Source organism: Psammomys obesus, unplaced genomic scaffold (genome assembly GCF_907164565.1).
Source record: "Psammomys obesus unplaced genomic scaffold, mPsaObe1.curated_primary_1811, whole genome shotgun sequence".
In the NCBI taxonomy this organism is placed as follows: Eukaryota; Metazoa; Chordata; class Mammalia; order Rodentia; family Muridae; genus Psammomys; species Psammomys obesus.
Window position 1 is genome coordinate 48,362,900 of NW_026587216.1, and position 23,762 is coordinate 48,386,661.

Below are 23,762 nucleotides of genomic sequence, written 5' to 3' on the forward strand. Positions count from 1 at the left end.
GCTGAACACAGACAGAAGGTGCTGTGACCTGTCATTTTACTAGCAGACATGGATCAAGATGCTCTGGGTGCCTCCACTCCTTTCCATAAGATGTCAGAGCTGGCGTTACAAAGGAGAGAACAAACTCATTCTATTGCCCAAGGCAACAGAAAGGGTTTAGAGTCATTCTTGCCATTTCAGTATCACTATCTTCATTCAATGATAGCACTAATATTTATCCACTTTATCAGAAACAACAGCAGAGCAATATGTGGAACTCTCCGTGTGTCAGGGTTCCCTGGGGACACTCTGAGAACTGCTACACATCGGGTCTCTGCCAGGTTTCTCTCAGACCCAATCACACGGAGCCCTGTGGCTGCACTCCCAGATTATCACACAGGTTACTAGAGTGTACCTGAGTATGGCTGAGGCAAGCATAGTTGTTTAGACTGGCAGGGTCTGCAGAGTGGCCTACCTCACCGAGAGCTCAGAAATGTGATGGGCTGGTTTTTGGCTTGTGTGATACGGTTGACTGGTTCTCGGATTTGTCTGTCTGGTACTGAGTGATAAGGCACCCATTTTCAAATGTGGCACACACATGCTCAGATAGACAGATGGCTCAGATCTCAGTGTCTTGAGCATCACAGAGTGAACAGGTGATGTCAAAGGCTGAGCTCTGCAAAGGAAGATGTCTTTTCAAAGCTATGAGGATTTCTACAGTCAACTTCTCAAGGAAAAATTGGACATTTGATTAATTTTCATTGTCTCCCCCCATGGCCTGGGGCCTTCTTTCATAAGCAAATTCTTACCAAGCGTTTATTGAAAGCATCCCAAGGCAGCAAAGGAAAGTTGCATTTGGGCTGACTAGAGCTCAGAATCTGTGAGGAGGGATGTTCCCCACACTGTCTTCCAGGGTCCAGATTTTCCAAAATGCTATCTGTTTGAGGCTTTGTAGATTTATCTATATCTCCTTGGGGTTAGACTGTCTGCTCTCTGTGGACAGAATCTCTGCTGTTATTTTGCTTTAGTTCTCCAATACATGGACAGTGTGTCACATGTGTAAAACTCTCTTCAAGAGTGCTTTGAAAGAAAGCCAATAGCCACAGCTTGCCACCACAGCTTGCATGGAGTGGCTTGAAGGAGTACATAGACTCTCGTGTCCCTTGGCGTATGCTGGTGGACTAAAAGAAGAGCTAAATGTGGCAGTAGCCTGAAAACCTGCAGTACAATTTTCCTATCAGTAGTCATTCCTGGGTTGTCAGCTTTATACATTAAAGCACAAATCTGACTAACCCAGGAATGAGAAACATGTCTCAGTGAGCAGCTCTCAATGGATTTTTTTTCACCACTTACTGTTAGACTAAAAATGGTCCAGGGAACAAGGTTGTTTTGGCAAATGTAAGCCAGAGCTCTTGAATAGCAGGACAGAGAATGTCAGACCAATGAGCCATGCTTTGGGTGAACCCTCACCAGGACTCTGAGGAGTCTGTGCCTGAGAAAGCTATGCTGCTCCATCATAAGAGACAATTTGGTAACTACAAGGTAAAGGAAAATTTAACACAGGGGATAATTCTCAGAAACTCATCTTAGAAAACTAAATCTTGAAAATCAAATCCTGCTCCACCCCAGATAGCTTCTTACCATGCTGTGGATCCCATAGGGGGCGGGTATAGGAGATTTCTGAGGTATGAAGTATGCCTTGAACTTCACCCTTAGTGTCTTTAGTTTAGTCATTTTTAGAGAGGAGTCTGGCCAAGTAAAACTTACCTTACCCTAACTGTATCAGAGATGCTGATGACAACAAGGCCACATACCATAGGCATATCATGCTGCCCTCAGCAATGCCACATTTAAGAAGCACAGACAATGAAGGTCTGTGTGATCATCAGGGAAAATTACCATCAGCTAAAAGTAGTGCATCTTATTCAGGTAAAAGCAATAATGATTATAATTGTAAGGCCAGTGGAGGAGACCTAAGGAGTACTCATTCTTACTTCACACGGACATGATTTTCACTAACATCTGGATTTATTATAACAGGAATAAATCACTGTTTTGTATAGCTATGCACTATTGCCTATAGACCATGATACAGCATTTTTTTCCTTATCTCACACGTGTCCGTACACCAGTTATTTAGGTTCTTACTTAAGTTTTCTCCATGTGCTCTTTCAGAGACAGTGTTTAGTTGGTCACCAGTATTTTTGCGTATTTTATGCAATAGCTACCTTTTCTTTCCTGCTCCTAGTCTGTTGTGTGCTTGAAAAATTATTTTATTAAGATGAATCCAAGTTGTGTTTTAATCAAGAACAAAAAATACTAGGTTGGAGAGCTTCCCTATGAAGAGAACTCGAGAGTTTCAGAATAAAAAAAAAAAAAACCTACAGGGAATGGCAGAGACTTCTTGTCTGTTTCCTTGGTTCTGCTGTGTATGCGGGAGGTTGCTAGGCAGCAGGGCTCTTGTCACATGTAAGAAGTCTCAGAAAAGCCTACAAAGTCAGAAATTTCTCATTGTTTCCAGCCCAGGGGCTCTCGCTGGCAACTCTCACCTACAAGTTACTAGGAGAGGATGAGAAAATGCTTCGTTATTCTATCAGGCATTTTGCTCTAGGAACTGATGTGGATAGTAATTCTACTTCTCTTCACTTCAGGGTTTTCCCTGGAGGACGTGGAAGTGTTTTGAAGGATTCGCACCCACAATTCCCTTGAGTAATGTGAAATGAAGAAAATGTAACATCTCCATCTTTAAAAGAAAACCAGGCATGCTTTTATTACCATTAGTACTGCTGCTAATAATACTCTGGGCCTGTAGCATCATCTATCACGTGACAGCTCAGATCTGCAGGAGAACTTCGATGTAAACTCCGTTTTGTTAAAGGTTGTGTGTAATTTTTATGCAGCTCCTTAGTTACGGATATGGAAATGCAAGGTTTACATGGAGGAAATCAAGGAAGGTAGATGGCCACGGGCACTGAGACAAATGAGAAATAAGGAGACAAGCCTGCAGCCTACTGACACCACTGCCCAAACCTCCTGCTTTGATAAGGGTTGAGTCACAGCAGGCCTTGCAGCCCCCTCACAGCCAATGGAGGGATTTTGATCTCTATTTCAGGTAGTTTGATGTCTGTCATAAATATCTTTCTTTGTGTTATTAAAAAGTCTAACAGTCACCAACTGATGTTCAAAATCCATTAAGTAAGCTTGTGGTTTAAAGACAATAAAACAAACTAATGAGTTCTGCTTATCCTTTAGAAATGAGTTAAGTAAGCCACAAGGCAAGCTTGCCCTGAATTCTAGTCTTTTTTATTTTATTTTATTTTTTTCTTATCAGTTACATTTTATTAACTCTGTATCCCAGCCGTGTCCCGATCCCTCATTCCCTCCCAGTCCCTCCCTCCCTCCCTGATCTCCACCGTGCCCCTTTATGCTTAGCTTGCAGGCCGGGCATTGTGGCACCTGCTTTAATCCAGGCACTCAGGAGGCAGCGGCAGGTGGGTGAGCTGCCTGTGAGGTCCATGCCATTAAGGGATGTATATGGAGACCCTTGCCTCAAACAAACAAAGATATTTACCGTCCTACGTCCTACTCCACATAGTATACTTTTCCTAAGTCACCAAGCCCAGGGAGTGGCGGACTTCTAAAATATGATAAAGATGAAAAGGTAAAGAAAACCAAATAGATACCTGTACATATTGGATGAGTAAATGGATTTAAAAAAATGACAGTTTATAGAAATAAAATCCCAGGCAATATGAAGAAAAGTTTGTATGACCCAATGCAGGTATTAGTGAAGGAACTGGAAAGCTGGTTAATATTCATAACAATACCTGTTTCTATTGTCAATACCTGAATTCAGTCTTAGTAATTGTGGTTATTGGGCTCTGGCTTGTATATGAGACTGTAGTGGTCTTCATAAACTACTTAGTAAAACTGCAGTCAGTGAGTATACTTTTAGTTAAGAATAGATTTCAGATGCCAGAAAGAAAACAGAATGATCCCCTTTGAGCAAGGAGGCTTAAGAAGGATGAAACTGTAAAGTAGTAAAAATAAAGTGACTTTAAGCAATTTATTATCACATTCACTTCCCCAGGACCTGTCATCCAACAGTTGGAAGTAAGCCCTCTGTGTGCTGGCTGGTAAAACATAGTATCCGGGTTGTTCAGACCACACAAATTTGTGTTTAAGCTACAAGTGAACAAAGCAGGTGCAGTGAAGTCTGTCTTGTGGAAAGCAAAAGGCAGTGACCTGTGGTCTGGGATTTCTAATTTTCCCTGATGTAAATGCAACCTTCATTTCATCTAATGAGGAGCTGGGGATGGGGTGAGAACTATGCCCAAGCTTTACTAATACATGGCTTGGGCTGAGCCCAGAGCATTTCTATCTGACTATGCCAGATGTAAAAGTAACTTATTCTCCTGATGTAATTGCTGTCTCTGAGGCTTACTGACTCCTTATGTTAACCTAAGCCTAGAAATGGAAGCTTCTAGCTTCCATACAATCTAATATAGGCCTCGTATGTTTTCATTCTCTGAGACTTACTTGCTAATTAACCTTACCCTTTATAGCTCTTTTCTGAACTCTGGCTGGCTGGTTCAACTCAAATGTTCTAACTCAAACTCCTTGCCAAGCTAAATGATTTAAACTGGCTTTTCTCACTTCTGACTGAATTGCTCTGTTTGGCCTCAAACAAACTCTAGCAATCTGTTCTAATTTTCTGGCTCCTTCTCATTCTATGGTTCATTTGTCTTCACCTGTGTTTAGCTTGTTTTCTCTACAACCTGTAAAACTGTCCTGATAAAACTGACTTCCCTCTCTCTCCCTTTGTTGCTCTATTAGCTTCTCTTTACTTTCTCTTCTTGTGAGAGTTAGGTACATCCTATCTCTAACTCATTCAGTCAAATCTTTCTCTGTTTCATCACTTTGTCTGCCTCTCAATTAGACATCACTTTCAAACATAGATGCTTTGTTCTACAGACTAATTTTGCCTTTATTGTTTGTGATTAAAGGTGTGTACTAAGGCATGTCTGTAGTCAGTGGGATCACACAGACCTAGAAGGTCTTTGGATGTAATCAGAGAAGCCATGTTGCTGGATTAAAATTTCTCTGCACCCATAGAAGACAAACTGAAGTCAAGCAAGAAACAAAACAAAACAAAACAAAACAAAACAAAACAAAACAAAACAAAACAAAACAAAACTCCATCAGAATACAAATGTCCTCTGGCCAGTGACTCTGCTGAGAAGAAAGCAGAGGCAGGTGATGCAGAGCAGTGCAGCAGGACTCAGCTTCCTGCAGGTGGCCTGCAGCCTGAACACCCAGGGCAATGCAGACCTGCATCAGATGTCACCACAGAACAGCCGGCCAGTAAAAGCCTCCTCAGTAGGGGCTGTATAGGAAAGGAAACAGGCTAGACTGGTTCACAGATATGATAGCACACTGGGGGAAGCTACGGTCAATATCCTCCTCAGCGACTTCCTCCTGGACGTAAGGAGACACAACAGGTCTTTCCAGTGCTATGATTTTAGCTTTCAAAGGAAAAGCATATTCTTGTGAGTGTTTGCACAAACCAGCGCCTGCAAAGGCCTAAAGAGGGAATCAGATCCCATGGAACTAGAATTATAGGCAATTGTGAGCTGCCCAATGCGGATGCTGGGAACTTAACTTGGGTCCTTTGCAAGAGCTTCAGGCTAACCATAATCCATTTTTTTCCAGTCCCTCTTGCTTACACACACACACACACACACACACACACACACACACACACACACACACACACACATTAATGAGGTCTTGACGCTCAGGCTGGCCTTATACTTCTGGGTTCAAACACCTCTCCTACCCCAGGTCCTGAGTACTAGACTGCAGAGATTTGATACTCCTGTGCAGCTCACCTAATCATTTTGAAATTATCAATTATGTTAGCTGGATTTGGAGGCATTTTATGTCCAGAGAGACTATGACCAGCACTTTTCAGTTACTGAAATCACTTCCTAAAGTATTGCGGAATAAGCAGTACCTGAAACATATAGTCTGAGAAGAAGGTACAATAAAGTCTGATGATAAAACGTTTTTTATAATTTTCCTCAATCCTAAGTTTCTCAAGAATAATGTGTTTTTTATTTTTTATTTTTTTCAAGAAAAAAGTAAAGAGAGGGAGGCCAACTTAAAAAAATGCACTTTTTTTCCCATTTTAATTCTCGTAGTGCTGATAACTGAATGTAGCAGTTTGGGTTCAGTGATAGTCACCTGGTCCACCACTGAAGTACCTCTCCCGCCACTCCCCCTTAAACTTTAACCTTCAATAGCAATGACTTCTTTCTCCTCCTCTTTCTCGTTTTCATCTCTCTTCCTGTTCCTTTCCTTTTTTCTTTTCTTCCTCTTCTTCTTTTACCTTTTGTGATAGACTCTCACTAAGCTGCCTAGGCTGCTCTTGAATTTATGTTCATGTTCACTCAGCCTCAGCCTCCCATGCAGTAGAGGTTATAGGCCTGTGCTACCATGCTTGGCTGAGTTCAATTTTAGCAGAGAGAAAAATAACAGAATACAAAAGATCACTCAAAGCAATTCCACTAAAATCAGGAACAAGACAAAGATGTACAAAAAGATCACATGTTCTAAGTTATCTGTCCTGACCCACTTTCCTAAGCACTATATACTCTAGGTACTTGTTGAATTAAATAGCAATAAAACAAAGACCTTATTGATCATCTCAAAAGATCTGTGTAGCAGAGTTCGACTGTTTTACAGTGAAAGGATTAACTTGTTGGTACTGTTACGTGTAGATTGAGCCCTGTATTGAACTGTCTCCTCAACTTAGGCTCATTTCCAAGAGCAAGAAAGTCAAAATGCATTCTGCAGAGTTGAGGAAATATGGGACGATATAGTATCATGCATCAGGGGTTCTCTCCGACCATAAAGGCCAGATAGAAAGCAAGAACCAGACATTTTTATTTCATGGGACTGATGATGACATTTTTCACAATACTGGAAAGTATATGTCTCATTTTTGCATAATCTGTAACAATTAAAAAATTGAGAACTCTATTTCAACAAGATGGTACTCTTGAAGGGTATAGAAGAGTCCACTCAATGTTCTTCTATATATGTTCACTATTTGTAGTTTTATATGGGTACAATATCATCTAAAATATAGGTTCTCATGCCCAGCTTTCTTTGCAGCAGAGTTTAGGCTAGACCAAACTTCGGCAAAGTAGAAATACTATAAGTCAACTTCTAAGACTTGTCCTCAAATGAAAGAAATAATTCTTTCTGCCTTTTCCCTGTCTTTGGCTGGAACTAAAAGCCAAAGACATGAACTTTTGCAGTCATTTTGAATGTTCTTATGACCTGAGAACAGTAGCCACAAAGAATGAAGCAACAACAGGTCAAGATCTCTAGGAAGCTCCCATGCTGATCTCTGCTGCTGTCTCCAGAACTGTGGAATATAAAGAGGAATAGACACCTATCTTAGGTAAGCTGCTGTCTTTCTGTTGTTAGTGTTGGTGATGGTAATGGTCATTTGCGGTTCAACTTCATCCTAAAGTAGACTGATGTGGTTGTCTATAAAAGCAGAGACTATGAGGAAAACCACCTAGACTATCAATTTCTTCAGACTGGTTTCTTAGCAACTCTGAAGAGGAAGGGGGAGGTATTCTGCCATTGGAAAATAATTCAGTGTTTTCACTTAGTTAAAACAAATGAAGCCATTTGACCAAACAAACAAAACTGGCATTGTTCAAATCAAAACAAGGTAACTTTCAGTTTTGATTCTTTCATTGTATTTCTCACGCAGCTCTTCCTTTTTTGTTCTTTTTCCTCTCTACTTTTCTTCTTTGAACTTATATCTCTGGTTCAAGCTAAAGCACATTTGGATTCTTTGACTATTTCATTTTTAAAGCATTTAGCATTTAATAGGATTCATGCCCTTTATATGAATGCAAGTTCAAAGAAAATGATTAATTCATCATGGGCACCTACCCCCAAATCCCAGTACTTAAGAGGATTTATTCACCTTGTAGAAGTGGCATTTTTCCCTAAACTTTCTTCAAGAAGAAAAGAGGTTCTACTTACAAAAAATGTGAATGTTTCTAGTTCTTCACTTTTCAGAATATATGTATTTTTTAATCTATAAGTACATTCTTCTAATATGTAAATGTACCCACTTCCTTTCTGAGTGGCACACTATTAGTGACACACTATTTAGTCACACAAGGAGTAATGTTTTTCATTAGTTTTGTTTTTGGACGAAACATTCTTAATTTACCATCTTATTTATAACAAATAAAGTTAACTTTCAGACACTTTAAAAGACTCCTTGACTTCAAAATGTTACAGACTATTCACATATTGAAAGAATATTTTTTTAAAGCTCAGAAATTTAAGGTTCTTGAGTCTTTAAAATATAGGTGGGCATATCTGAGCTCAACAAGATGCCAGGAGTTTAAAAGTCACTGAACCAGGGCCACCGCAGGCAGTTTCTAGGTCCTCTTGCTGGTGGGTATCAATGCAGAGGCTGGAGAAGCCAGGTCTTGGGAACATGGCAACACTATTCTAATGGCCACTTCCGAAGATCCAACTTTTGTGTCATTTCATTAGGCAGCAGCTTTGCTCACAGTGTTGGGCTAGTTCACTAACACATTAGTTAGTTCTTTAAGATATAAATGCCTGTCTTAGGCTTGGTTGTAGCTGCCCGTGGCCAGTCCATAACACATCAGTTATTGGTGGTTTTTCCTACTTTATTCATCCACCCGTGAAAGAAAGCAGATACTGCCTTGAGCTAAAACAAGTCGGAACAGCTGAATTCTAAACAAACTGCAAAGTTTTTCCAAATTCCTTATTAAAGTGACTCACAAGTGATAAAAATCACTCACCCAGAACGTTTTCCATGGTGAGACAAAATGAAGCTCTGTTTAACTTGGCGGATTCTCATTTCCAGAGACAAAAGGTACAATTTTGGTTATCATTTGCTCTCCAGTTTAGCAGTCAGGATGTTTTCCCTCAGCTTCACAGTCAGCTTACATGATTCCAATGGAGACAAATTTCTCTTATCAGGAATGGGTTGTTCATTGGTGAAACAGGTAGATAGTCACCTTGCCATATCTTGTTGGGTTCAGCTATTGAAAGATCGTTCATTTAGGTCTATGGGATCAGCAAGGCTTTTTTTTTTTTTTTTAGAAGAAATAAGGAAGTGGGTCAAGATTTTGCTAGAACAAGGTGTCAAGTTGGCTTCTGAACAATCGAGGCAGCTACAGTCAAGGTTTGGAGAAGTGTGAAGACATGTTTTTGTTTCAGAGACACATTCTTTGCCTTTGTAAGGAGGTGGAAGGGAGGCTAAGATCCCTGGAGACACGCTCTTTCAGTTTTTCTCTGATGTGGACTGTTGTATACTGAGAATATTTTGTGTCAAAGAGAGCTCTAATCCTTTCATCCTTCTTCTGCCTAAATTTTGCTGGCTTTGAAACATGATTGGAAGTTCCAATGAATAAAATGGTGGCACCTCAGCTTCCTGTGTTACCACGTAATGTAGCAGGAGGCCCACAGGGAAGGGTAAGTCAGCCACTCAAAAGGGGACACAGCCTGGGGCCAGGTTGGCCGTAACTGCAAGGTGGTTCAGAGACAAAACATTGGTGTGTGTCATTCTCTGCCACAACCCTCTCCCACGGTGCAGAATGGGAGCTTGATGGCACCACCTTTCTGGTTCCAAGAGCTCCTTTTATTTAGAATCTAGGTTTATTCTGAAGGATAAAACTCAGGGAGAGTTAGTGTCAGGTGACTGAAAAGACACAACGCAGGGACATGAACTTAGAAGCATTAGGGCAGAGGTGATTGCAATACATTCTCCACAAACATACAAGAATTTGTACCAATTCCAGTGGTTTAGACACTCATGAGCCACACTGGACCACCTCTGGAACAAACAGTGAGCAGACAGAACCTTGATGAAGGGAATGCTTCATTTTCACATGTATACAAAAGGAGCAAAACGGATTTTCACATGAGATCTAATGGAGGGACAGAACAACATGCACATGAGACAAGCAGACAGTTAATAAGAGATGCAGTTACACCTCAGCGGTAAGAATCAAGTCAGATTTTATGCATCCACTTGGCCATGTGACAAATCCAGATGAGACTAACATTTAAATGTCAGACTAAGTCAAGTACGCTGCAGTTTACAGAACGGTACATATTGCAGGTCAATGGCATCATGGCGACTGATGGAAAGGGGCTCTGAGGAAGTTTCCTAAAGTGTCAGACATGTTCTGCTTTTTCCTTGAAGCATTGGCTACTCAGTGTGCGCATTTCTCAGAACTAGCCATACTGTACCCTTAAATTTTACGTGTTTCACCACATGTATATTTTCTTTAATTTAAAAAGCCCCGCAATTGTGATAGCTTTTTTCAATATGAACCTTCCCTCTCCCCTTAGAAAATTAGGTTTTCCACATAATTTTCTTGGTTATTGGGATTGGGGGAAGGGGAAGAAAAAACTGATGTAGCTCAAACATAAATATTTTCGCTACAGATTTCTGTAGAGAATTTAAAAGCATTTGAATGTTCCCATTGAATATGCTAAAGTTCCTGGCTACAGATTTATGGCTGTGATTTCTATCCCACAGCCCTTGAGCTGTATGTTTTAGGCCTGACATCAGTGTTGGGAGTGAAACAAAGAGCAGAAAATATGACCCTCAGAGACAGCCAGGCTCCCTGCACAGGGGTAGGGGCCTCCACTCATCATTTCTTTCTTTTTGTACTCAACAATATACAAATCTATGTGTCTCAGAATATTTCAAGAACAAGATATGCATGAATCTGAAAATTTAGATTGCCATAATATTGTTGTGGAGGCTTCAGAAACTCAGAACAAAGGACTCCATGTTTTGTCTGTGTCTGGTGCTGTTTATCCAGCCATCCGTGCTCCATTTGAAAGTTGGATTCAGTTTTTGTGCATTCGGCCACAAGTCTACCCTTCGGTTTCATGCCCACAGGCAAAGTCAGCTCACACAAATCCATTAGCCCAGCAGGGCTGAGGGCCTGCAACCTGGATGGCACAGCTCAACATCACTCCTTGGAAATTACCTGGAGAAGATTTTCACAGATTTTTTTTTTTTTTTTACTTTGCATGCCTCAAGTTAAATTAAGAAAAAAATTGAAAATTATTATTACTATTTTACAATTTACAAGTGCTCGTATAAGAAGATGACTAAAAAAAGACCCACCCAAGCACCCGGAACGCATCTAGCAAACAACGCTAATGTTACACAGCCGAGGCCAAAGTCCTCGCAGCATCCTGTTGGCTGGGCGGCAGGGGTCGCAGTCCTGCTGTCTAGGAGGAAGGTGATCTGTCGGGTACCCAGAGCTAGAGGCCAATGGTGCTTTTGTTCCCTAACTCAAGTCCAGGAGCCGCATTTCAGAGTCCATGTCATTACTTATTTCGACCTGAAAAAGAAAATATGAATTGCTTTAAAGAACTTCAGCGCTGATAAATGAAATGAAAAGCCCGGCTCTTTCTCAGGGCCTTTTGAAATGCAAAGCAATTTAGGGTGGGCCTGCTTCTGTCTGACTAGGCCCTAGGGAGGAAGAAGGCTCAGCAGATCAACTGGTGGAACTCCAGATCCCCGGGAGACCTGACAGCCGCAAGATTGTGGGATGAAGTGGGCCTCTTCCTGATAGACTGGTAATAGGAGTCTTGGTATGGGGCAAATCATGAACCCGGCTCCCTCATCAACATCCCATCCTGGCATGTATTACAAATCCATTTGCCTTAACCACCGTACCCAAATATTTGGTGGAAAAGAAAAAGAAAAGCTTATCTCTGGCAGTGTCCTTCAGACAAGATTAACATTTAAATCAATAGGCTAGGTAAAGTCTGTTTTGCTCCACAGTGTGGGTGGACCTCGTGGGATCATTTGAAAGCCTCACCACAGAGTGCTGCTCCCGGAGGAACAGAGGATTCTCCGGCCAGATCATCTGCAGCATCGACTTAGCCCTGCTCTTCAGTCCCCCGGCCTCATCTCAGATTGTGGACTTGCCAGGCTCACGTACTGCCTGAGCCGATTTCTTAACATCTCTCCCAACTCTCCTCTTTTCTCCTCTAGCTCTCCTCCCCCACCCTCTCTAGAGGCACCACTATCCACCACCACCACCACCACCACCATTTTGCTTCTCTGGTGAACTGCAGCCCTCCTGTGTTAGTCCCGTTCTCCACATTTTTGAACACACTGTGTGCACTACTTCCTTTGCAACCTTTGGAATGTGAGGATCTGAAAGTTGTGTCCACACACCAAGTCCCCTTCAGCACCGCACCTGCACAGCCAGCATCTAATAAAAGCTGGCCTGCGTGTGTTAGCGCTCTCCATCTCTCTCAGGTGACATCTTAGCTGGTCTAAACTGTCTCCCCTCGGACAGCCCAGTGGATACTGGCCTCTGAACACTTGTACTGGTGTTCAGCCGTGCTGTGTCTCATCCGGCTGCAAGAACCCAAGCAAGCTCTAGAGTCCCCTATGTGCAGCGCTTGGCCACTGCTGCCACTGGTGACGCTGGACTGTTTCTCTCAGTCACGTGAGCTTTGTCCTTCTAAACTGCTCATAACCACAGCAGCGAAGGAGGCTGGTTCACACTAATTTTACCTCCCCGTCTAGAAACTTAACTTCTCTTCCATTAGCACAGTTCAGTTCGAATGGACTTTTCCGTCCTAATTTGAAATAGTTTTAAAGATTTCCAGCTTTCTAGTTTTATTTATTTACTCTTTGATGCCTCTCTTCTCCCCACAAATGATGCTCCCGCCTGTACACCCCAGGAAGTCCCTGGACATTTGAAGTCACCCTGCAGCATTCACTCCAAGCTTCAGTTTCTCTGGAGTCTGAATGACACGCCCCTCGCTCTAATCCTTTCACTCTGCATTTTAACATGGATTTCCACAGGGAGATAAAGAGATGCGATAGAAATGGAATTTTATACTTCTGTAGAGTCTTAAGTTAGCAGGAAGGGTAAATCTCTAAAGATCATTTCGCTGTGAATACCTGAAGATGGTCTCGGGGAGGGGGATAAAGAGGAAGCGCTATTGTATCTAGCACATGGGAGCCAAGGCTGCCCCTGGACAGCCTTCCACAGCAGAACAGACATGACATGGGGAATTTCAGGGCCCAGTGACAAAGTGTAGAGGCCAGGACAACCTGCCTGACTGTAAGAATTTGTCTACCTGTGTGCTTATTTTACCTAGTCTCCACCGCCATAGTTGTTAATAATATTTAACATATTTCAATTCTGTACTGCTTCAATTACCTAGAAATATTTCATTATAGTAGTTTTCTTGAAATGATAATCTAATTATATTTGACTGCTGTGTCTCCTCAATCTATTTTAATTACTAACAATTTCCCATAATTAAGTTTCTTCTTACTTATACATATCGAGATTTGGCTCATTCTATTAAGAGAGTAGTTTAAGGACAGGTTTGAATTTACAAACAGGTAGCGTGCATTCATTTCTTACATATCCCAAACCACAGACTATCTGGTGGAACTGTTTTTAATGTTGTGAGTAAGCAATAGGTCTAGGTTTTGATTTTGGATCCTTAAAGTCGTGCCTCTCCCTGCCCCCTTGCTTTTAAATAGGAGCATGCAGAAAGTTCAGCAGTGGTCTGATGAACCCTTCTCCAAAGTCAGAGAGCAAGCAAAGGAGACTACAATGATGCTAGTTCATTGTATTCCTGGTAGGCTTGCAATGATTTCTTTTTTTATTTGTTTCTAAGTTTCTTGATGTTGCATCTAGTTTCTCTCTCTTTCTCTGTGTGTGTGTGTGCTCTGCTCTTGCTCTTGCTTGTTATTTCCAGTGTGTTGTTTCTCCACAGACTTGAAATATAATTTTTTTTATCTTTATCAATCTTTTTAAAATTTACAATTTAGTTGTTTTTTTTTTTAAATTTATTCACTTTCCCTAGGGGACTACAATTGGAATAGTATTTCTAATGTGAATAGAAACCCAGAAGGTAGAAACAGAGGAAGATTTCTGCAAACCTCCACGTGTCTACCGTATCACACATGCAAAACACACACACTCTAAATGATTCTTAAAAGATGAATGGTTGTGTAGCATGAATAGAAACTTTTTTCTTTACCTAAAATGCTCTGTAGGTGAACAGAGAAGTTGAAAATGGTTGTGAAGAGATTCTGTACGGTGAGATATGACATTATATTGGTGGCAGCGTGGTAATCTCTTCAGCTGGCTGAGAACTAGGTTCTACAAAGTTCTCAGAGCGGAGAATAAGGTTTTGTACCACAATGTCACATGAAAAGATGGTGGCGTTCCCAGGGAGAATAGGAGGGTTGACTGACTTTTCGTTGTAGTGAGCACACTGGGCATCTATAGTGTTGGAGATAGCCTTCTATTTCAGCGAGGACACATAGCCTGTTTTAATGATGAATCGGTCCAGATCTAACCCCAGCGTTTCACATGATGGCTGCATGTTAGCATGTGCTCTTACAGGTAAATATAAGATTGTGCAACCACTTCTCACAATGAATCAGAAAGCCACCAATGTCAGTGAGAAGAAAAGAGTTCCCAAACCAGAGACAGCAAGGAGCTGGGATGCAGCTTTCTTTTTGCTAAGTAAGACATACACACAAGGAATCCTAGTCTCTCCTTTAGGGCAACTGGGACTACACTGGAGTGTCATTGAGGTAGTTCTCAAAGGTTAGTATCTCTGAAAGTACCTTCCATTTCCAGGGGCTGATGATGGCTCTCAGTGAGTGGGCCTCCATGCTCAGCTATGGGAAGAGTGAGACTGTAATCACCAGGAACAGATCTGTTAAAAGTGCTCTGTGTACCACAGGGGACAGAGCAGGCAGATTTTACAAAGCTCAACACACACTCTTGGTAAACATTTAGCCATGAAGGCCAAGCAAGAATAAATGCAGACAACACGAAGATCATTGTCATGCCTTCATCTTTAGTCTACCCTAGACACTGTTGCTCAGAATTCCTGAGAGTTTTTCTTCCTTTTTTTATTATATTTTTATATTTAAAACATTTTTAAATTTAAATATATATTCTTCCCCTTCTCCAAGTCCCGCCAGATCCTCTCCCTACCCACCCAACTTTAAGTTATTTCTCAAATAAGCAAACAAAAAAACCAATACAACAATCCCATAAAAACACTAAACTGGAAGCCATAATGTAAACACAGAGCACCGCGTGGAGACCCAGGTAGGCCTTATGCATGCTGCTTCTGTCTCTACGAATTCACATGAGCTTTTTGTTTTCTTGGTATCCTCTACCTCTTCTGGCTTTCATACTCTCTGTGACTTCTCTTTCACAGGGGTGCCTGAGCTCTGAGGGGATGAATTTGTAGAGATGTCCCATTTAGGGCTCAGTGTTCAATACTCTGCAGAAAGTCTGGTCATGGGTCTGTATATCTAGTCCCATCTGCTGTAGGGGGAAGCTTTTCTGATGGAGAACAGCACAATTAGATGTTCCCCAGTCCCGATACTCGAAGTTTCATTTGGTGACTTGAGGCCCTGTCTCTCCCATTTTCACTTAAATCACTTCATATATGTATGTATATATTTAGGAAGTTTCTACTGTATTATGTTTACATGTTCAAATGTCCCTTAGTTTTAGCTATCTCTCCTCTCTCTTTTCCCTCCCACAACCCCTCTACCTTTACACTTGATACTCCCATTTCAGGACACCTTAAGACCCCAACCTGTCTATTTCATTTTTCTTTCCTAACTAGATTTGTCTGTTCCCTTTAGTCCCTGACTTCAGTCCTAGCCTCTCTGGTTCTCTGGATTGTAACTTGGCTATCAATGACTTACAGCTAATGTTCACATATAAGGAAATACACACCACATTTGTTTTTCTGTGCTCAGGCCACCTTACTTAGGATGATTTTTTTTTCTAGTGCCATCCATTTGCTTATAAATTGCATGATGTCATTTTTTGACAGCTGAGTAATATATTCCATTGTGTAATTATACCATACTTTCCTTATCCATTCTTCTACTGAAGGGCATCTATGTTGTTTCCAATTTCTGGGAATTATGAAATGGGTGTGATTCACTAAGTACTGGGCATGACTGAGCAGGTGTCATTGTGGTGGGATGAAGCATCCTTTGGGTATATGACCAAGACTGGTATTTCTGGATCTTGAGGTAGATCCTGCTGAGGAAACTCCACACTGTTTTCTACAGTGCTGTTCAAGTTTGCTACCACCAGCAGTGGGGGAGTGTATCTCTTACTCCATAACCTCTTCAGGATCAGTCCTCACTTGTTTTGTTGATCTTAGTCATCCTGACAGCTATAAGATGGAATCTCAAAGTAGCTTTGATTGGCATTTTTCTGATCCTAAGGATGTTAAACATTTCTTTAATTGTTTTTTGGGCATTTGAGCTTCCTCTGGTGAGAATTCTGTTTAGACCTGTACCCCATTCTTTAGTTGGGTTATTTGTTTTCTTTATATCCAGTTCTTTGAGTTCTTTATATATTTTGGTTATTAGCCCTCTATTTGATATGGAGTTGGTAAAAATCTTTTCCCATTCTCTAGGCTGCTGCTTTGTCTGAATTATAGTGTCCTTTGCAGTGCAGAAGCTTTTTAGTTTTATGAGTTTTATCTTATTCAGTTTTATCTTATTTTCTCCATCTGTGGTGAATGAAAGTTTTGCTGGGTATGGTAGTCTGGGATTGCATCTGTGGTCTCTTAGGTATACAGCACATCTGCCCACGCACTTCTGGTGCTTAGTGTTTCCATTGAGAAGTCAGGTATAATTTTAATAGTTCTGCCTATATATGTTACTTGTTCTTTTTCCATTGCAGCTTTTTTTCTTTTATTAATTTTTAATGTTTATTTTTTATTTTTTTAATATTAGTTAGAGTTTATTTGTATCCCAGCTGTATCCTGCTTCCTCATACCCTCCCATTCCCACCCTCCCTACCTCATATTCTTCCTACCCCTTTCTTAAGAGTGAAGTAGTATTCCATTGTGTAAATGTACATTTTTATAAGTTGATTAGTTGTTGGATAGCCACACTATTTTCTTCTGTGGCCTTTAGGACCTTATCAGCGATGAACTTGTATGAGCTAGTATATACACATGGCAGAATGTAAAGTCTTTTGGGTATATGCTCAATAGATAGATAAAAATAGTTCTACCAGATGATCAGTATAGCTGAACATGTGGTAGATCTATTTTCAACTTTTTTTCCCTTTTTTTTAAATTTAACTTTTATTAATTACACTTTATTCATTTTGTATCCCCCCATAAGCCCCTCTCTCCTCCCCTCCCGGTCCCACCCTCCCCCCTCCTTTCTGCATGCATGCCCCTCCCCAAGTCCACCGATAGGGGAGGTCCTCCTCTCCTTTCTGATCTTAGTCTATCAGTTCTCATCAGAAGTGGCTGCATTGTCAGGGTTCTAGGTTATCTCCATGAATAGTCCTTGGTTGGAGCATGAGTCTCTGGAAAGTTCCCTGTGTTCATATTTTCTTGTTCTGTTGCTCTCCTTGTGGAGTTCCTGTCCTCTCCAGCTCTTACTATTTCCCACTTCTTACATAAAATTCCATTCACTCTGCCCAACAGTTGCAGCTTTTAATGTGCTTTTCTCTGTACATTTAATATATTGGTTATGTGCTAAGAGGACTTTCTTTTCTGGTCCATTATATTTGGTATTTTATATGCTTCTTTCACCTTGATAGGCATATCCTTCTTTAGGTTAAAGAAAATTTGTTTTATGATTTTGTTGAAAATATTTTTCATGTAATTTACCTGTATTTGCTTTCCTTCCTCCGGTCCTATTATTCTTAGATTTAGTCCTCGAATGGTGTTCCATGTTTCCTGGATGTTTTATACCAGGAGTATTTTAGATTTAACCCTTTCTTTGACCAATGTATCTATTTCCTCAACCATGTCTTCAATGCCTGAGATTTCTCTCTTCTGTCTTTTGTATTCTATTGATGAAGTTTGCCCCTAGGGTTCCTGTTTGAGTTTCTAAATTTTTAATTTCCATATTTACCTCAGTTTGTTGTTTTTTTTTTTTTTTAAGTATTGATTATATTTTTCACTTTCAGGTCTTACATGGTTTTATTTGTTTCCTTCCACTGTTTGTTTGTGTTCTCATAGATTCCTTTAAGGGATTTATTTCCTTCCTTTTTAAGGATCTCTATCATATGTAGAAAGGCTGTTTTAAGGCAGTTCCATTGTGCTTCCGCTGTGCTGGACCATTATGTGAGGGTTGCTCAGCTCCAGGGAGACATTGTGCTGGCTGTTACCGGTTGTGCTTTCACAATGATGTCAGGCATCTAGGATTGACAAGATTGTAATTTAAGGCGCTTAGTTCTGGTTTTGTTGTTGTTAGGTAGGTGTTTCGTTCCTTGGCTTTGTTTTCTCCCTGGTTCTTAGGAGAGTGTGATGGCTGTGTGCTGCCTGAAGGAAAACATTTTTGGGTTCTGATAGGTGCAGGTAGTGGGTTCCCACATAATAGGTGTTTCTGACTATTGGGACCTGAGACTTAGTTAGGAGTGGGAAGCACTGTGGGCCAGGAGGGAGCTTCGCAAAAGGGAGGCAATCAGGGGTTCTATCCGGCTCTGCTTAGTTAGTCCCTGGGAGTGGGGGCAGAGAGTGAGAGGAGGCCACAGCAGAAGGTTTACTAAAGAGCTGGGGTTGAGCCTCGGAGATAGGACTGGAATGGAGGAAGAAGTAAAGGTCTGCGCTTAGCCTGCTTGCTTCCCCAGTCAGAGTGGTCTGTCTGCTCACAAGGATGCTTGCTTAGCCTGCTTGCTTCCCCAGTCAGAGTGGTCTGTCTGCTCACAAGGATGCTTGCTGGAGTGAGGGCCGGGTCTAACTAATGAGTCAGGTAAAAGAGTTTTGGAGGGGAGCTCTGTGGGAGCCACTGGAGATAGATGCAGGAGGGAAGCAAGGCTGTGGCAGATGTGCTGCAGAGCTGGGATGAGCCTGAAGGGTTGGAGTTGGGAGAGCAGAGGGCGAGTGATGACCTGCAATTAGAACCCTTGGCTTGCTTTCCTGACCACAGGGGCCTGTGGGTTCTCAGGGAGGGCCTGCTGGAGTTGTGGGGTGAGGGTGAACTGAGGGACGGGGTTTGGGGGTGGGTGAAGAGCTCTGGCTCCTCTAGAGATGAGGTGGAGAGGGGTCTGCAGCAGGTGCTTTGTTACAGCGCTGGAAACGGCCCTGCGGAAGAAGTGAGGGTCTGGCGTCAGTCCACCTGCTGTCCTGGCTGGGGTAGTAGCAGTTATTTTTTTTTTTTAATAAGGATGTGAAAATCCTTTATTCCACCTTCTTACCCACCTCCCCCAACCGAGGCACACCTGTGATTAGTTAGACACCTGATTTGTCTAACTAGATAGAGCTCAATCAAGACACTAAATCCAAAATGATCTTGTGCGGAGACAATTTACCATGGCACCATTACTGACAGAAAAGGGACGCTCTCAGAAAGAGCAAATAGACACTTTCCTCTTGGCATCTGTCCCCAGCCATCATAGGTGAGTTTGCTGTGGTTCTGGACTCTTGGAGAAAAACAACCAACCAAGCAACAACAACAAAACCTGAAACAAAACATAAACAAACAGGCAGCAGCGATCCCTACCCAAAGCATGCTGGAATAGTGTTTTGAAATAGGGAGCAGGTGTCTCTGCCTTTTATCACTTAGAGGCAACAGAGTGACCACATCACATATAGCAATTTTGGGGAAGAAAAATTAATTTCCAGCAAAGGCAATCAGACAAATCAAGATGCTATAGAAAAGTCAAGTTCTCATTTGGAAGTCTTAGGAAAAGAGTTTTTCAAAGTGACAGGTGAGTTCAGAATAAAGGGTCTCATCAAACCTTTCTAAGCTGTAGCCATGGGCATCTTCCTCTTGGATGCTTCCATCAGAATCCAGTGTCGCTCTGCCTCTGCTGTACAACACAGTTCTGGAACGCAGATGCTATCTCTCTTTGATAAACTGCCTTGCTCTAATTACTTTTATGTGAAGAATTACTGCGACATGGAACTTAATTTTCCTACTATCCAGATGCTGCCTTTTGAGTGGAAATGCACGAGTTACAATTTTGACAAACTTTAATTTAGTCGCTCATTATGTTGTTCTCAGAAATTGCATCTCACTGTCATATATGGTTTTATGCTCTACTATTTTTCTTCTCAAAGGTAAATTTACTTTTGCTATTCCCTTTCCCTTGCTGTCATCATTGCCTCCAATGTAGAAATGCCTCTTCAAAGCCCAGCTGGCCTCCAGAACCCTTGGTTTGGTCCTCGTAGGCAAGAGCCACTCTTTGCTTTCAGCAGACATACAATCCTTTGTGAGCTGTGGCCAGGGAGGTTCCAGTAGTTAGTGTGAGGTTACTCCACTCTGTCCGCTGTGGCATGATGATGGACTATGGCATAAGCAAACTCTGATCCTTGTCCCACATTTGCAAGACTCATTCAGAAGATAACCAATGAAAGTATTTCATGTGTGTGTATTAAGGTACATGTGTGAATGCATTTGCGTGTGTGTGTGCTCATGCACATGAGTGCATTTGTTTCAGGACATCAGAGGTCGACATGGACTGTCTTCATCATTCACCTATCTTTACTTAGTTAATAAATTAGTGCTGGGACTAAAGGTTTGTACCTCCAATCTTGGACTCCCTCATATTTTTTGGGACAGGGCTCAGCATTGAAGCCCAACCACTGATTCACTGAGCTCTTCTGGACAGCAATCCCTAGCCCCGTGTCCACCTTCTCAGCCCTAGGATTAGAGATACGCCATGCTTTCATGACTGGCATTTTAAGTAGGTGCCAGGGGTCGCACTCAGACACACATGCTTGTGTGACATGCACTGTATTGATCAAGCCATTTCCCCAGGCCCTACTGAAGGCGATTTGACAGTGGTAGGCATAAAGGGTAGAACTGTGTAGATAATGGTCTGACAGCTGCTGAGCTTGCTTGGTGTCTTCACCAAGAACTGCCAAGGTGTCTGCTCCACCTCAGCACCTTCTTCCTTACAGATTCTCTCATTTTTACGTGAGCAAAATGTCAGACATCAGATTGCAGAGCCACGAACTTAGATCTTGCCTTCCAGAGTTCAGATTCTGATACTAGGCTATATCTGTTATGGGGTTGTGTCACTGGATTTGGGAGCCATCCTTGATTTGGTAATAGTTAAAGAGTTCTGAATATACAATGATCAAAAGTTATTTTAACATCAAACATGCAATGAATATGGAGCATTTATGGCAGTACTCACCTTACCAGTATCACCATGGCCTACCTCCGAACACATAATGAGCACACTTTGCAGGGTGCATGCAAACAAGCTACATAATACCAACACTGCCTAAAACATGCAACTCAGATCCCAGACTACTGTACAGCATGAGTTGCTATGATTTTACCGTGCAAGTTTTCTGCTGTCATAGAAACACATGATTCAACTACAGGAAACAGACTTAACATCTTCCTGCCGTCATTCTTCAGCACCTAAGTACCAAATTAGCATAGTTACAGTGTCCTATTTGAATGTTTACCTCTGAAAATTGCTGTTTGAGATTCTGTTTGGCATTTTGTAAAATATATTAAATGAATTTCGGTTTTGGATTAGGGCAGAATTTCTGAAATATTCCCCAAAATACTTCTACAATTTTTTATTATGCATTTATTCAAAATGGTGTCCTCAGCAGAAATGGATTATAAAACCAAAATATTGATAAACTTGGAAAAATAGCTCTATATCCTGTGTACTTTCAGCCAAACTTGAATTATTAATGTAAAAATAAACAAAATGTCCATCTAATTGCTATATAAATTTTTGTTTATAAAAAATTTATAAATTTTTATAAATTATATAAATAATGGTAAAATTACATATGTCAAAGAATTGTATTATAATTTATGATCAGTAAATGTTTAATTGTATACACTTCTCATGTATCTATAAACTGTGGTTTCATACAAAATTTTCTTGAGTGAAAGAGTTGGAAGTCAAGAATGTTTAGTAAAACCCTGCTCTAGAAATTTATGAACAATCATCTCAGCTTCCATATAAGAGACATTCTCCATCTTCCTTCTCTTCTCCCTTCTCACCTTCTTCTTCGATTATAGGTTCATGACAAAATTAAGAGGGAGGTATAGAGATTTTCCATATTCATACATGGCCTTTGCCACTGTCAGCTGCCGAGACAATGGCTGCTGTTATAGTCGATGAACCTGTATGGTTGTGCCCAAAGCCCATACCTCACATTGCGGTTTATTCTATGAATTTGAAAAAAAAAGTATAAAGTCATATATCTAGAAATGTAGTATCATTCCAAACTATTTTTGTCCTGCCAACACTCTCTGATCTCTCTTTCTCCATCCTCTCTCTAGCCCCTGATTTATGCATTGTCTTCAGTTTTGCTTTTTTTTTTTTTTTTTTTAAAAAAAAAAGCCATATACTTAGAAATGAACACTGCAATGGCCTTTTCTGTCTGTCTCCTCTCACTTAATAATATACACTCACATTTTATGACTGATACCCACTTCTTTTGACTGTTTAATACTATTATGTTGCTTTTAGCGTCTTTATCCTTTCTTCTGTTATAGGGCATGGTGGATTCTTTCCAGTTTGGGCCACTCTGAGTAAAGCACCAGTAAACATGGGCAGATCTTTGTGTGGACATAAGCTTTCTTCTTCTTCTTCTTCTTCTTCTTTTTATTTTTTTGAGTAACACACACAAGTTCAGATGCTAGGTCACGTGGGGGTAGTGTGCATAGTTCTGTGAGAGACTGGCAAACTGTTTTGTGCAGGGTGTGGTCTTTGTCCCTTTTACAAACTCCATGTCTTGTCAGTGTCAATTCAGTGTCATTTCCCAGTAAAGACTTTCCCTGCTATGGGAAACAGCCATTTCCACTTGGGCAGAACATTATCTTGGAGATCTTATTTCATGTTTATGTTCTTCTATGTAGGTCTCCCTCCTGGGTAATCGGCATTAGAGGCCAATACTCGATTGCTATTTATCTTTTTATCTCCAGCTCCTAGGGAAGTGAGTGGTTCACCCCATTGCAGTTAATCAATTGATGACTATAAATAGAATTAAAATGATGTAATTAATCAACAGGCCTTGATACCACTGTTGTAAAAAGAAAGAACAAAACCCGGTCTCATATGCGAACTGCATCACCCCCTCACCACCGCTCCCCGCTGTGCGCATTCCCACAATTCGGCCATTGGTAAGCTGATGCCGAGGCACGGGTATGTGGTCTTCCTGTACAGTGCTGTCTACGAACAGGCTGTCAGCTTTTAGCGACTCTTCTTCAACAGAAAGGCACCTGTTCCTAGACACATGTCTGGGAATATGCTGAGGATTCCTTTGACTCTCTCAATAAAGAGGCTTCCTCGTGAAGTCTGGCTTTATACTTCATGTAAATGAAAGAGTCTTAATGAAAGCTTAAAATCAGCTGAGCATTCACTCTCCTCTTGATCAGTTTAGTACAGAAAGCTGGTTTCTTCTCCAAGCTGGTGCATGCATGTGTGTGTGTGTGTGCATATACTATGGTATAAGTGGGCTGGGTGAATTGCAAGAGTATGAAAGGCCTTAGAAAAAGGAACCAAGCATCTAACAGATGCTCACTGGATCAATACGGAAACATTTGTATACTGGGGAGAAACAGCGATTTTCAAAATTGTTCTATGCACAATTATTTCAATTCAGGCTTAGTTTGATTTTTCAGATTTCCACCCCCTTCGTGGTTGAAAGGCACTCCTTACACACACACACACACACACACACACACACACACACACACACACACA

General features: G+C 41.2%; 1 protein-coding gene across 1 annotated transcript in view; it reads right to left on the reverse strand.

Moving 5' to 3' along the window:
* Positions 1-11,219: 11,219 nt before the first annotated feature.
* The window catches only part of Nkain3 (sodium/potassium transporting ATPase interacting 3), a 581,394-nt gene continuing 568,851 nt past the window's right edge, over positions 11,220-23,762 (reverse strand). The window contains exon 6 of the mRNA XM_055603203.1: positions 11,220-11,417. Coding sequence (XP_055459178.1) covers positions 11,404-11,417 — 14 coding nt within the window. The 3' untranslated portion in view covers positions 11,220-11,403. The remainder of the gene's footprint in view (positions 11,418-23,762) is intronic.